Raw genomic sequence first — 15,858 nt, forward strand, 5'->3', positions numbered from 1 at the left:
CTCGCCCCAAAACCCAGATCTCTCTGATTATCGCCAGTATAATCGGTGTGATAGCGTACCGTCTGGCAGTGTTTGCGGCGTTTGCCAGCATCATGAAGGACAGCCCAACCAATAAGCTGGATGTGGTTGGAAGCCTCATCACACCCCAGTTTGCCACGTCCGTAACTGCTTCCTGCATCAACTTCGTCATCATCATGATCCTGAACTTCCTGTATGAGCGCGTAGCCATCAAGATCACTGATATGGGTGAGTCTTTATCTCCCAGACTCTTTCTTAACCTCAATTATGTGGACTAAAAATTAAGTAATGTTGTAACTTTTTTATAAATATAATACATAAAAAATACTTTTTATATAAGATTATAAATCAATGTTATTTATGATCATTTAGTTTTTTTCCCCAAAATTATTCTATTAATTTATTGTATTTATTTGTCATTTGCAACTTCCAATTTGTGAACGGATTGTTCTGATATGTTCCAATCAATTCATAAATGCTGGTGAATAAATAATTGTACAATTACTAAAGTATTTCCGTAATAAACATATTTTTGTAGGTTTGCACACTGACTTTTATTCACTTGTTGTTTTGTCCACAGAGGTTCCCAAAACCCATGTGGAGTACGAGAACAAGCTAACAGTGAAGATGTTCCTCTTCCAGTTTGTCAACTACTATTCCTCATGTTTTTACGTCGCCTTTTTCAAGGGCAAATTTGTGGGTTACCCTGGCAACTATGCCTACATGTTCGGCAAATGGAGTGGGTTGAGAAATGAAGAGGTAGACCTGGCATCCCATGAGAATTATTTTCAATCCCATTATTATTTCACCTTTTAAAATGTTGTTTCGCATGGATTATTGTCTGTGTAACTTTAGCACTATAAAATGCATATTATTGTGTACAATTATAATTAATGAATTATTAGTAGATTCTTATTTCTGATGATCATAATTGTCTTTCCAGTGCGAGCCAGGCGGCTGTTTGATTGAGTTAACCACTCAGTTAGTGATAGTGATGGTGGGTAAACAGGTTTGGGGGAACATACAGGAAGCGCTCGTCCCGTAAGTCCCTATGACATCATAATCACACATTATATTCATAACCATCATTATTTGTTGCATGACCAGGGTATCTGCGCTGATACAGTACCTAAAGTAATACTTAATTTCATGACTAAACAGAGTTTAATAATTCAGACCCACTCAAGGTGGCTGTGAGTTTCTATGTATTTTTTAGTGTTTTTAATTGATTTATTAGTGTTCATTATTTATTTATTGATAGTGGGTTGTGCTTTACATATTTCTATATCTTTAGTTGGTTGCGTAACTGGTGGGTGAGCAGAAGTGCTCGTAATCATCCAGAGAGCCTGTACAGCCGCTGGGAGCAGGATCATGACCTCCAGACCTTCAGTCAGCTCGGCCTGTTCTACGAGTACCTGGAGATGGGTGAGTGGAGACACAGACACACGCACACACTCCCGGGCAAAAAAAAGTTCCATTCAAAGTGCTTTACACAGAAAGGAATCAAAATAATCACAAAATAAAAGCAAGGAAAATTAAAATAGTTAGAAAAGGAATTAAAAGAGATATGTATGGAAGCTTGTTTCCGCCACATAATGAAAACAAAAAAAGGTAATTGTTAGCCTGGTTAAAACCAGACCATTCTCAGTTGTAACTGAGTTATGGTCTGGCAAAGTGTCATAGACAAATCATTTCCAGAGGGGCGTCACCAACGGACTTCTTTGCTCGGTTTTTAACAAAAAGGAAACGTTCAAATCGCTTAAAACAGACGCGATAGCTGATTCGAACGAGTGATGTTCGACGGCGGCATCCATCTTTGTAATGTAAGCTACAAAATCTGTTGTCATCGTGTAAAGCCCACCCCAACGTTTCTGATTGGTGCCTCGATTTCGACGGATTGGAAATGGGCTTGAATGAGCTCTTTGCCAGACTAACTTTCAGAGCAAATCTAAATTTGCCGGAAGTTGTCTGGGTTTTCCCAGGCTAGGTAATTGTGACTTTTTATCTCACAATTCTGACTTTTTTTCTCACAATTGCGAGTTTACATCTCTCATATAAAGTCAGAAATGCATGATATAAAGTCGAAATTGCCTGTTGTACTGTCAGAATTGTGAGATATAAACTATTCTGAGGGGAAAAAAGTTAGTCTTTTTTTTCCCTTAGAATTGGCCTGATAACTCGCAATTATATGTTATAAAGTCAGAATTGCAAGATGTAAACTCGCAATTGTGAGGAAAAAAAGTCAGAATTGTGAGATAAAAAGTCTCAATTCTCTTTTTTTCTTGCAATTGCGACTTTATTTCTCATAATTGTGACTATATCTCGCAATTGCGACTTTATCTCGCAATTGCGACTTTATTTATCAGAATTGCGACTTTATATCTCGCAATTGCGACTTTTTTTCTCATAATTGCGACTTTATATCTCACAATTGCGACTTTTATTTCTCAGAATTGCGACTTTATATCTCGCAATTGCGACTTTATATCTCATAATTGCGACTTTATATCTCGCAATTGCGACTTTATATCTCATAATTGCGACTTTATTTCTCAGAATTGCGACTTTATATCTCGCAATCGCGACTTTATTTCTCATAATTGCGACTTTATATCTCACAATTGCGACTTTATTTCTCAGAATTGCGACTTTATATCTCGCAATTGCGACTTTATATCTCATAATTTCGACTTTATTTCTCAGAATTCGTCTCTGATGTTTTTCTGAGACAGCAATGGCTTTTTAAATACTGCATTTGCTTAAATTATGATTTTTTCCTGACCAAACGTTTTGGTGAAGGCAATAAAAAGCTTAGTGTTTCGCCATTTGGGGCTTGGCCCTTTTTTTGCCCAGGAGTGTTTATATAAAATCATAAAATCAATACAAGCAATATATTACCTTAAATTATTACAGAGCGCTCTAGAATACTTGATTCTGATTGCTTTTGTTCTGTTTTTTTTTCTCTACAAGAAAGCTAATGAAATAATTTCATCTCAAATCAATATATCATGCCCATGTATTCATTTCATACGTTGCTATGAAATGAGTAGACTTTGCACTGGGGCCAAATAAACAACTTTGGTAACACTTTAATTTAAGGTGACGTACTAGTTACATGTACTTACTATAGTAATAACAGTAAATTATGCATAATTACAAGTTACTAAACCAATCCCTATACTTAACCGTAACTCTATAGTAGGTACATGTAGTTAATTAAGATTATCTGAGTACAATGTAACTACGTCACCTTAAAATAAAGTGAAACCGTAACTTTTATGTAAATTATGATCTGTTAGCAATAGGCCATATTGAATTTCACACTGAAGAAAATGAGGCTGTGAGGAATTGGATTTACCGTGGCACTGGTCTTAGTCTCAACTTTCAAGTTTTATGGAGTTTTTGTCAAATGAAAGTTATTAGGAAAGATGTTCCGTGACCTGAACAGTTGGCATGTTGTTAAACAACAGTACAATCCATTGAACACACTGTACTTCTGTCCCTCACAGCCTCGTTTTTTTATTCTGTCAAATATGAAATATGGTGCTTTCTTACCAAGGTTTATAATTTAAAAAATATTTATCAAATATTATCTATATGTAGATAATTATTTTATAAAATAGTATTTTTAATGTAGCTTAACTAAATTAAATTATGAATTGCTTGTAACTTAGTTTCAAAGTAGCTTTACTTGTAACTTTTTGCTTTCAACCTGCAATAAGTCAGTTTTGCAGACAGATGGTGCTGTAGCTCATCTTTGTGTGGAGCAGCACTTCATCTCATCTTTGTTTTGCAGTTATCCAGTTTGGCTTCATCACCCTGTTTGTGGCCTCTTTCCCGCTGGCTCCTCTGCTGGCTCTGATGAATAATATCTTGGAAGTGCGAGTGGATGCCTGGAAGTTCACTACTCAGTTTCGCAGGCCCGTGGCAGCAAAAGCACACAGCATTGGGGCATGGGAGGAGATCCTCAACATGATCGCTGTTTTCTCAGTGGTCACCAATGTGAGTCTGTACCACATTATGGTTCTGGTTCCGATTCCGCTTAACACCTGAAGAAAACTTTTTTTACTTACAGTTATGATGACAATAATAAGTCAGGAGCCGTTCTGACTACTGTAGACTTGTTTGAAGTAGTTAAGCTGATATCTCACGAGTCTTTTAGACTGATTCATTTAAAACAATTAACCGTGTAACCAGTTAATACGAATCATTGGTACACATACACATGGAAGCTTGTTTCCTCCACAGAATAAATAATTAAAAAGGTAATTGCGAGTTTTTATCTCACAATTCTGACTCTTTTCTCGCATCTCTGACTTATTTCTCAGAATTGTGATAAACTCGTAATTGCATATCCTAAAGTCAGATTTTTTAAAATGCAATTGCAAGAAAAAAGTAAGAATTACTCTTCTTCTTTTTTTTATTCCATAGTGGAAACACGTTTTCATCTCATTACCATATTCTTGGGTGTATTATTTTTAGTAATTGCGTGGCCTATCGTCAACTTTCATTTACTTATAAACTGGTTATGAAGCATATCCTGACCAGAAACGGTATCAAAGTAGGTCATGAAACAGCATTTAAAGGGGTCATATAATGGCATTTTTGTACAAGCTAATATGATTCTTTAGGGTCTAAATTAAAAGTACCTGGTCAAAAACAGCTCTGTTTTCAGCACGCCGTTTCAGTGCATATGACTTTAAATGATAATGAGCTTCGCTGACCCCGCCTCTCTGTTCTGTGCGTACACCGTTTGTAACACAATAACCATAACGCCTTGTTCAGTATAAACGTGGGATTATGAATTATATTGAGAACGTCGTACATAGAAAACATGCCGTAATGTACCCTGAGTGTAAACCTTAGACGCATTCATTGTGAAGCGTGCAGCTAGCGATTTGCAAAGATTAATATAAATATTAATATAAAGATTAATAAAACTTTACACTCACTTCAGTTGTTCTAATCTAGAGGTTCAGCAGGAACACGAATAGCTGGTACCGATCCTTTATTCAGGAGCAGCTTCTTAGCAAAACCAGCTTTATACTGACCCTCCTTTATAAAGCAGTCTGGTGAGAAATTATTTGCGCAAACATGAGAGCATTGACGTTGCTCGTGGGGAATATTCCCTTCGAAAACAAACTCAGCCACTGCGTCTTCAGCGGTTCGGATTTAGGAACATCAAAATGACTGCAGGGTTCCTTATTCAGTCCTTCCAGAAAAACGCGGAGTTTTTTTGTGATTGTTGCGGGCAAAAATCCTTGATTACGCGGCCCGTTTTCTTTAAAAATGCGATGGAATATGCGGGATATTTATGCAATTTTTTGCGATAAAATTGCGGGAACTTGCAAAAATTGCGGGAACTTGCAAAAATTGCGGGAACTTGCAAAAACTGCGGTTTGATGAAAAAGAGGGAAAAAAAGTGATCTCCCCAACACCCTGTTCTCACTAGGCTACTACCTTAATGTAAAGAGTCCGTTCTTATTACTTCCTTTGATAAGCAAGCATACTACATCACAGAAAGTTCTGGAAATATTTAATTTCTCATCTTGTTTTATTTCAGACTGTATCGAGTGGAAATAAGGTGTGGCCCCTTTAAGAGTTGCGCGCTCCCTGTCTAACTGTCTGCAGTATTATATTGTATGTGCCATGCGCCTCGAACACCCCATGTGTGCGGGTAATTTCTGTTTGATGCTACTTCTTTTATCTTATTTTGTTTATTAAGTAACGATGTGGACGGTAGAACGTGTGACAGACAGTTACGAGTTCGATTTGGGAATAAAGTGCGAGTTGTGAGATGCCAATCGCCTCCGTGAGTCTGTCTGGCCTCTGCAATAACTTCAGCTGTGAGCTATCCCTATTTTTCCTCAAACATCAAACTTACAAAACATTGCTGAGTCAAACAAGTTCTGTAGCTTTACTAGAGGAATATGCTACAACTTCAGTAAAAATGAATAAATGAAATATTTTAAAATAAAGTGTGCTCCTGTTTTACAGCTTTTCAATGATGTTCACGTCGCGTAATTACGTCACTTCATAACGTTCCCATGGCAACAGGGGGAAGTGGCTGCTCTTGTGTGAAGCAAACGCAACATTTTCCAACTTTCTGCTAAGATATATGTGACTTTTTTGCGACGAAAATGCGGGGATTATGAAATCATGCAAGCCCCGCATATTTTGCGCGGAAATCAGCAATTTATGCGGCGAAATTGCGGAGTATTTGAAAAAAATGCGACCCTCGCATAAATATGCGGACTTTGGCTGATTTTGCATTGAATTCAGCGATCGCATAATCGCGTTTTTCTGGAGGGACTGCTTATTACACCCAAGAACAGAACAACACAATCGCTTAGACGCCATTCTGCTCATAGACAGTGCTCCAGCATATCAACAATGACCGCGCCGATCCACGCAGACTATGATTGACAGCTCGCTCATGAGCGAGGGCGGGTCTGTGTTGAAACGCTGCTGTCAATCAACAATCGTGGGAGGGGCTTCCGAGCTTGTGACGTCACAGGCTCGAACGGCTCGATTTGAGACAGGGGAAAACATATAAGGAGATTAAAACAAAAACACTGGATGGATTTTTATCATTATATGATGGTTGTGTACAGACACTGCCAACACACATTTCAGCACAATCAACTTGTAAAAGTGCATGTACCATTATATGACCCCTTTAAGAATTCAGATCTCTTTTACATCCTATTGCGCTTGAATGGTCAAATACACACACAGTTATGTCAAAATGCCCATTGTGTGGCGTGTTCATGTTAACCCATCCCAAGTAAAAGTAAACAGTTGGGTGTAAACCGGATTTGTATCAGTATAATGGATCCGTTCATGCGGTCCTAAAGTTACAGCAGCCTATTTGCTCTCTGTGCCATTAATGTTAGTAAGACCTAATGTTATTGATTTGTTCGTCAGGCTTTCATTGTCTCATTCACGTCTGACATGATCCCTCGGCTGGTGTATCTGTATGCGTATCACCCGGGCACTGAGATCACTATGGAAGGATACATCAACAACAGCCTTTCAGTCTTCAACATCTCCGGGATTCCCATTGAAAACCGCCCAGAGGACGGCGAGAACCCAGATTGGTACGACAGCACCAACATCACCACCTGCAGGTACTGTTGTGTATGTTTGTGCTGGGTCTTTCCATAGATATTTATGGTAACACACTGACAAATGTGTAATAAACATGAAGGCTGTTGATCTTCTAGGTACCGTGACTACCGCTACCCTTCAGGACACGAGAGACAGTACAGTCATACTATGCAGTTCTGGCATATTCTAGCTGCCAAATTAGCGTTTATCATCATTATGGAGGTATGGGCTCTTTAAATTCTCCTCATTCCCTTCAGAAACAGAAGTACATTTAGCATACTTTGAAAAAGAGTGCTTATTATGTTAATGATATACTTTAAAATAGTATATTTAATTTCAAACTGAATGTAATGTTTTGGACACTTATTTGCATGTTATTTGCAATTAATGGAAATGTATTATAGTTTAAATTTAAAATAAATACAATAAGTTGAACTTTAGAATGCCTTCTGGATCCTCTTAAATAGGACGCAAGTACATATTTAAATGTAATTTCATAATTACTTGTATTGTCTTTGACATGTGGTTAAAGTGTACTGCAAATGCACTGTCAATCATTTATGGTAAACCAAAATATACTTTAATGTCATTTCTATTGAAACTTGTATTTAAATATATTTGTAATTACACATTTGCAAAGATGTAGTTGTAATTTAGTACATTTAAAATATAATAACTTTAAATGTAATATCGAATAACGCACTACAGTTTAGATTATAATCAAGTAGTACTATACATGTGCTTTATGTTAGTCAGCATAAAAATAATAAATAAATGATCATTTAAAATGTACTTTAAAGTTAAATGTTTATTTTGACATTATTACAAAGTGCACTTTTTAAAAGTGTACTGCAGTGTGTTAAGAAATATAGTCAGAATTTGTACTCTCTTTAAGTACATTTATATGGCCTTTTATTTCAACAATATATTATCTACAAGTACAGTTGTTTTAAAACTATCCTTTTAAGATTTGAAGTACACTACAAGTGCATGTTCAATACAATCGAACACTTACAATGTGCAGATCATTTCACAACATGTCATACACGTCATACTCATGTCTCTTTAAAAATAGCAGATCCAACTCTGGAATGTTTAAATGTGTTAATTGTGTTCTATAAAACCAGGAAACTCTGTTTTCTCTGTTTACACCATGATGCATCACAGATACAATATCACACCAGACAATTCACACTTTGAGCAACACTTTTGAACAGAAATGAAAGACAAGGCACTCTTGTTGCTTTAATAAATTATCATTTTTGTTTTGTTTTGTCAGATTATTAGCAATTTAGTGTGATTAAATATAAAAAATGTGATAAAAAAAAATGACACCATGATAAGCCAAACCACAGGATGTCATCAAACAGGACCAACATGTATGTAGAGAAATAATAATAAAAAACTCTACTGATGGAATATAAGAGTGTGAATGGCCATAGCGCACTCTTGCTCGTGTGATGTTGCTTTATTATTTCTGTTTATCTTACTTAATTGACTTTTAAAAAATATTGACGTCGTCAATATTAAAATAAACGCTGAACTTTTTCTGCAACAATAATCCTCTTCTCTCCCAGCATGTGGTGTTTGTGGTGAAGTTCTTTGTGGCGTGGTTGATCCCCGACGTGCCGTCAGACGTGAAGGCTCGTGTAAAGCGTGAGCGCTACCTCATCCAGGAGTACCTGCACGACTATGAGCTGGAAAAGCTCAAAATCCAGCTTAGCCGGAACGGCCAGAGCATTGACCAGTGCACGTGTCCGACCACAGCCTCCACGCCTCTGAAAGTCGAGATGTTATCAGACTGTCTGACCTAACACTGGCCGATCTGACTTAGCTACACTTAGCTCATGCCACAAACCAATCCTCTCTCTTACAACACACAATCACATGCCACTGGTTCCTACATCTCAGTTTGGGGTATTCCTTGACAAATCACTCCCATTTTATGTCTCCCAGAGTTCTCATTATCAGCCATGTGAGGCCTACATAAAGGAAGCATCCAGAATAAGAAATACAAAGTAAAAATCGTATAAATCTATTCATGTGCAGTAGACATATCTAAAGCCGCATGAGTTCAGCTGTAACTCATTTTCTGTCTATGCAGGACATTTGTACATGAACAATCATGTCTTCTCTCTCTTTCACGGCACTGTTCTCTGTTTATGTTGCCAATGTCTCCTATAAGACACTACAAACTTATGTTCTCTGTGTGAAACACTGTGTGAAAATCAGGCAGCTGAAGTGTCAGGTTAGAAATGTAAACCAGACATTTTCTTGGCAGGTTTGTGTGTCACTCTGAACTACAACAAGAATGTCTCCTTCACACCGTGCCGAAATACAAGCACTCAGCAAAAATGAAGACTTTATTGTTTAGAATGCCTTTAAGCTACCAAAGATAAAATGCCTTAACATCATAGTCATATGCATGGATCCTTTACGTTATTTCAAATGAGACTTTAATATAAAACACTTCTATTTACTACTTGTTCAGAATTCATGTGAAAAGAAATTCATATCTAAAAAGGGTTTTCAGGAAATTTTCCTATTACGTACAAGTGTGTGTTTTTTTGTAGTACATTTAGTGTATTTTCTTTTATGATTGAAATAGAAGACAGGAACTGGCACTCAAATTATTCAACAGTATTATTTCATAGATTGAAGTTTGCACACTACACACACAGTGCTGTTTGGGTGATGGAGGTGTTGAATCTTCACTCACGCTATTTATAAAGCAGTTATCACTCTGTGTTCATAGTTAAAGATAATCTGCACTTTAAAGCTTAACAATGATGTGCAGGAAATCTTCTCAAAGCCAAAGTTGTTCCTGTGATTTAAATGGCCAAGTTAGAAAACAAATATTTTTTTTTTTAACGTGCCTTTGTTTGTCTAAATATAAAATCCAGGCTGAGTGATTGTTTGTACTTCCTTTCCAATTCGTTTACTGCGTTGTCCTGGTCGGAGAAGGACAGTCACTTTGAGATAAATTACTTCTCAATAAGTGCTTTGTGCAAAACATAAAATCAGTGTTTGGAAGCAAGAAAGAAACCTTGTGAATTTCTCCAAAACTATGAAATGGCCATTTGGCGTTGAACTAAATGCTTCAGAAACTTCAAATCAAACAGTTGTAATGAGGACCATGAAGAGTTGACAATTTGACATGTACATGTATGCTAATGAGGATGCAAAATCTTAGCACATGTATTTTGCTGTTATTTGTGACTTGAATATTTAAGTTGGAAATTATGAAACTTTTTTCTAGATCTGTCATGAAGAATTGAATCATTGTTTCATCATTTGAAGAACTGTTGTTCATTAAAATGTATGCAGTTTGAATATTTCACTGTTGATGTATGTAGCTGACAATCTGCAAGCTCTGCTAAAAGATGAAAAGCCATTTATCTTAAAACATTACCTGGCCTTTTTAGCATTTCAGCTAGATGTTGAAGTTCTGGGTGATCAAAATGATCAACATTTATGCCTTAACCTTTATCTGTGTTTTTTCTTGATAATTACTGTTTTACGTTTTTTTTTTATGCATGTTTTTTTGGATGTGGATATGAATCTGGTGTTTTTCTCCACTGCTAATGCACCATAAATGTACTACATTTTTCATACTTTAAGCAACCCACTGTCACCCAAATAAACTATTGAATCCACAAATTCAATAGTATTTAATTGTTGTAAACATTGCTTTGAATTCTTATGCCACAACTTTTGGAGTTTTGGGAGAGGGTAAGTTTCAGCACCGGCTAAATTATATTTCATATATCCAGTAGGATAGAGTTCGCTCCATAAAACCCGGCAGTAAGACTGATGGGTCACGACTGCAGAGAAACCGTGTAAATTTGTACAAACAGCACTGCTGTGATTTATTATTTTACGTGATAATGGACAGCTTGCTACAGATGTGTATCGATCTTTATTGTTTAATCTACTGTTTAATGTAAAAAGTGGGCCAAGTTCATAGAAAATTGTCTCGGTTGCTATTGTAAGCCTTGTTCCCTGAGAAGGAATGCCTCTGTGTGATTGCGTCTGAAGCACATGTGTAAAATCAGTCCAATGGCGAGACGGTACATCACAAGCGGGTGACGTCATGACCAGGAAAGCATAAAGGCACATCCGGAATGACCGCCGTTAGCTTCAATTAGCCTAAGCAAATCGATCACAGGGAAGAAGTAGGTATGACAGGGTGACGCAGCGTCTCGTTCCCTTCTTAGGGAACAAGGGTTACAGTCGTAACCTGAGACGTTCCCTTTCGAGGGAACTCATGCTACGTCAAGGACGCTTTGGGAATGACAATACCCAAATGCCATGCTTACAAGTGCCTGTCTGTGTGAATTCTGCAAGCACAACTAAGACATGAGCACCTGGGAACTAAGTTGGAGAACCTTATGAATGTGAGCGGAGAGGACCAGCCCGCCGCATCACAAACATCTTGAAGGGACAGACCCGAAAGTAAGGCTCTGGAGGCAAAGGTGAAGGCTGGCCAGAAACCTCATAAGCAAGAATTTGTTCAATGCAGCATTCAAATGTATATAGGTGTGTTTGGGCTGTTTTAAATTTAAAAAAAATATAATTAATATATCATAGAGTTGTTTGTGGTGGTGGTGATTAGACGAGATCTGCGGTGACGTCACAATCGTGTTGCATTGTGGTATTTGGACCTGCCTGAAGTGTACATATGAAGTAGACTCGCTCCCTCGGTCAAAATCGAGGGAGCGAGGGTCTTTCCATAAACTTCCCTCGTCCACTTCACGAAGTGGATGGCGGCAGGGATTCCCCCGAGGGGAAGTGCTTAGGGAAGTTCACAAGTGCGTGTCTAAAAGTGGACTGGAACGCAGCCATAGTTAATCTTTTCCTGGGCCTGATCTCTGACAGGAGGAGGGCAGAAGGCTTGCAAGACAATAGGCCACGGTATTCTTTAACCCAATATGAGCTTCACCACCTCGGGGTGAAGTCTCCATTCCCCGGGCCTCAGCCCGTCTCTTAAGTTTTGGTACCCCTGGATGTATACTACTCAGAGAGAGAAGGTTCCCTTGGGACCACAGGGACCTAGTGGATGCGAAGGATTGTGAGGATAGAAGCAACGTCTATATAGTTCAGAATGCGGATGCCTTGAAGTCTGAGCGGCGCCAGAGCATTTTGTGAAAGGAAGAACCCGATATTGGTATGCTTCACCCTAGAAAGCAAACCCCAGGAACTTCCTGTGTTGTGGAAGGATGGAGACATGGACGTATGGGTTCTTTAGATCTATTGTGACAAACCAGTCCTCGGATCTGAATTGTGTCAAATTCAAAATCTTGAACTTGAGCATCTTGACCGACTGATTAAGATGACGAAGGTCTAATATAGGACACAACCCCCCGTCCTCCTTTGGAACAGTGGGTACCAGCTGTAGAACCTGGACTCTCTGTAGGGTGGAGGAACCTGTTCTATGGCCTCCTTGCCTAAGAGAGTTTTTACTTCTGGCCCCATTACCAGAGCCTGCTCGCGAGGCAAGAGCCGAGTATCAAGATTTTTCTTGAATATCTGACAGATTAAGCCAGAGATGCCTCTCCGAGGCCACCAGGGCTGCCATAGACCACCCAATAAATCTGGTGCTTCCTTAGTGGCCCGGAGAGACAATTCTGTGGCAGGATGCAATTCTCGAACAGCGTCGGGCCCTACCCCCTCGCCATCGTCCAGGTCCCTCAGCAGGTCAGCCTAGTTTGCCTGCAGAAAAGACAGTGTGCAGACATGCACCAGACTGACCTGCTGCCTTATACGCTTTGCCCACTAGCGCAGAGGATGTTCTTAAAGAGAGAGAAAGTCTTGTGCTGTGGACAACGTGATACATGTATTGTTCTCTGATGAGTTCTCCTTCACCGTCTTCCCCACATCCGTGGGAGTTACAGTGAACACTCGGACTGTTGCTTTCCAGAGTGAAGCACGGCGGTGGATCAGTGATGGTTTGGGCTGAAATATCATGACATTACCTTCTGTGATGAATGATTGGCAAGAACCATTGAGCTGTTCTGGAGGATCATGTGCACCCAACGCCTTCTCATCCCAAAGCGCCATATACTGACACTTTTGCCAAAGCGTCTACATCCGACGCACATGGCACCCTTTAGCGTCAATATAACACGCTTCGGTTATGGGTAGGTTTAGGTCTGGGGTAGTGTTAGGGTTAGACCACTAGGATGCGCCATATATCTGTGTCTCATATTGACGCTAAAGGGTGCCATGTGTGTTGGATATAGACGCTTTGGCAAAAGCGTCCGTATATGACGCCTTGGCTTGGGATGAGAACGGGCTGGTGCACCTAAAGGTTCAAACATTGTACCCTGAAGGGGATGCCGTGTATCAGCATGATAATGCATCTATACAGCAAGACTTGTGACAGAGTGGTTAGATGAACTAGCCTGGGAAAACCCAGACAACTTCCGGCAAATTTAGATTTGCTCTGAAAATTAGTCTGGCAAAGAGCTCATTCAAACTTATTTCCAATCCGTCGAAATCGAGGCACCAATCAGAAACTTTGGGGCGGGCTTTACACGATGACGACAGCGCTGGGATTTTGAAGCAGATTTTGTAGCTTACATTACAAAGATGGATGCCGCCGTCGAACATCACTCGTTCGAATCAGCTATCGCGTCTGTTTTAAGCGATTTGAACGTTTCCTTTTTGTTAAAAACCGAGCATAGAACAACTCGGAGATGTTTCTCCGCCGCTCTGCATACGTCATCGCCTTCATCGCTCTGATTGGTTTTAGGTCTATCCGCGACGTCCGTTGGTGACGCCCCTCTGGAAATGATTTGTCTATGACGCTTTGCCAGACCATAACTCAGTTACAACTGAGAATGGTCTGGTTTTAACCAGGCCATAGATGAACATGAAAGTGAAGTTTAACATCTCCCATGACCTGCACACCAGATCTGAATATGACTGAGCCTCTTTGGGGTGTTTAGGAGGAGCGAGTCAGAAAACGTTTTCTCCACCAGCATCACAGAGTGACCACTGTTCTGGAAGAGGAACAGCTCAAAATCCCCATGGCTTCTGTGAAGGACTTCTCTATCTGCCATTCCCAAGACGAATTGATATTATTTCAGTTTCATTGTCCAACCCCTGTATATATACAAAGAAACAAATATTCCAAAATACTAATACAAAATACTAATCCCAACATTTCTTTCTCTCTTTTTTCTCAAGAATTTAATTATTTCAATGATTCTGACACACTGAAAAAACACTGAACTTTAATATACAAAGTCAAACACTGAGAGAACCGAAGGCCTTAAATACACAAGATAATAAAACTTAATATGAAACAGGTGTGAAGTAATCAATGAAACAATGAATCTGGAAATTATGATAACAAAGTAAAAGTCCTTGAAAAATATTACAACACCAGAGTGTTGAAATGCAAAACGGTACTTTCCTGTTATCCGGACCCCACCATATACCATGGGCGGGGTTAGGGGTAGGCCATCGTCCCTGATTGGTCTTAACCCCAGTGACGGGTAGGTTTAGGGGCGGGGTTAGGGGTAGGCCATCGTCCCTGATTGGTCTACCCCAGTGACGGGTAGGTTGCAAAACACATGCTGTATACGCTTTACTGACTCAGAAATTAATCTGGACTTCATGAATTTTTATTTATTTATTTATTTAGCCTATTTTAGTCCAGAAGAAAAGATGACGCATATTTTAAAAATACATCAGAATAAACATTACAGTCAAAGTGGACATTATCGTGTGCACTCATTCAATCCCACAATGCACCGCAATAACGAGTCTACAACCGTAGTGTACGTTCAACCAGAGCCCGTCTAAAGAGCCTTGGCACTTCCTATTAGCCCCATTGTGTATCATCTTGGTTGCAGTTCCATTAGAATTCCACTGGAGGTGATCGCGGGCGAGTGCAGAATGAATGGGAGTCTATGGAGCTAAACGGCTAAATGTATCTCTTTCTCCTGCTTGTCGTTGAATCAACATAGATTTTATTGTTGATTCCGCAAGTTCAATATAGATTATAGGCCAAGAGTCGAATGAACGAGTACTTATGTCCTTTCGATTTCTTACAGGTTAGGCCGTTGTTGTCCGGAACACGCTAGCATTCTGCTATTATGTGACGTCATCACATTTTTGAACGGATTTTTAGAACAGATAAGTGAACTTAAAAATGCAATTTTCAGCTGAGTGTATTATCTTAGCCCTTACTTGACAAAAAATTACATCCTGAGAAAAGTCGATTTCTGGGGGTGAAACCCCATAGACTCCCATTCATTCTGCACTTGCCTGCGAGCGCCCCCGCATGGACAGAGACAGTCCAGAAACCGGAAGTAACCAGACAGTGCCAATTGGCTTTATGTACAGCTGCACTACTTCCTGAACTTCAGCCAGCTCTTTTGTTTCATGTCTGCCATTATTTTCCAAACTGATTAATCCAGGTGTGCCTGGCCTCAGTAACAATAATCAGGCACACCTGGATTAATCAGTTTGTCCAATAATGGCAGACAGGAAACAAAATAGCTGGCTGAAGTTCAGGAAGTAGTGAAGCTGTGCATAAAGCCTATTCTCTTCAATTAGACGTTCAACGGCTAGAGAATACCCATAATGCATGACTGTCGCAGCGAATGCATTCCCGCGTCTGGCCAGAAGATGGCGCCGCAGCTGAAACATCCATCCATCCATTTCCCAAACTGCTGGTCCAATGTTGCTACAGTATAATATCATGCAGGTTTAAATTCC

General features: G+C 39.3%; 1 protein-coding gene across 2 annotated transcripts in view; it reads left to right on the forward strand.

The window, feature by feature from the left end:
- The window catches only part of ano5a (anoctamin 5a), a 38,860-nt gene extending 29,901 nt beyond the window's left edge, over positions 1-8,959 (forward strand). For both annotated transcript variants that reach the window (XM_056245684.1, XM_056245685.1), the window contains 8 exons: positions 18-246; positions 599-777; positions 962-1,059; positions 1,313-1,443; positions 3,815-4,020; positions 6,946-7,148; positions 7,245-7,350; positions 8,706-8,959. In XM_056245684.1, coding sequence (XP_056101659.1) covers positions 18-246; positions 599-777; positions 962-1,059; positions 1,313-1,443; positions 3,815-4,020; positions 6,946-7,148; positions 7,245-7,350; positions 8,706-8,942 — 1,389 coding nt within the window. In that variant the 3' untranslated portion in view covers positions 8,943-8,959. The remainder of the gene's footprint in view (positions 1-17; positions 247-598; positions 778-961; positions 1,060-1,312; positions 1,444-3,814; positions 4,021-6,945; positions 7,149-7,244; positions 7,351-8,705) is intronic.
- Positions 8,960-15,858: the final 6,899 nt, after the last annotated feature.

Source organism: Rhinichthys klamathensis, unplaced genomic scaffold, assembly GCF_029890125.1.
Source record: "Rhinichthys klamathensis goyatoka isolate OS25496 unplaced genomic scaffold, OSU_Roscu_1.1 h1tg000033l_1, whole genome shotgun sequence".
NCBI classification, from domain to species: Eukaryota; Metazoa; Chordata; class Actinopteri; order Cypriniformes; family Leuciscidae; genus Rhinichthys; species Rhinichthys klamathensis.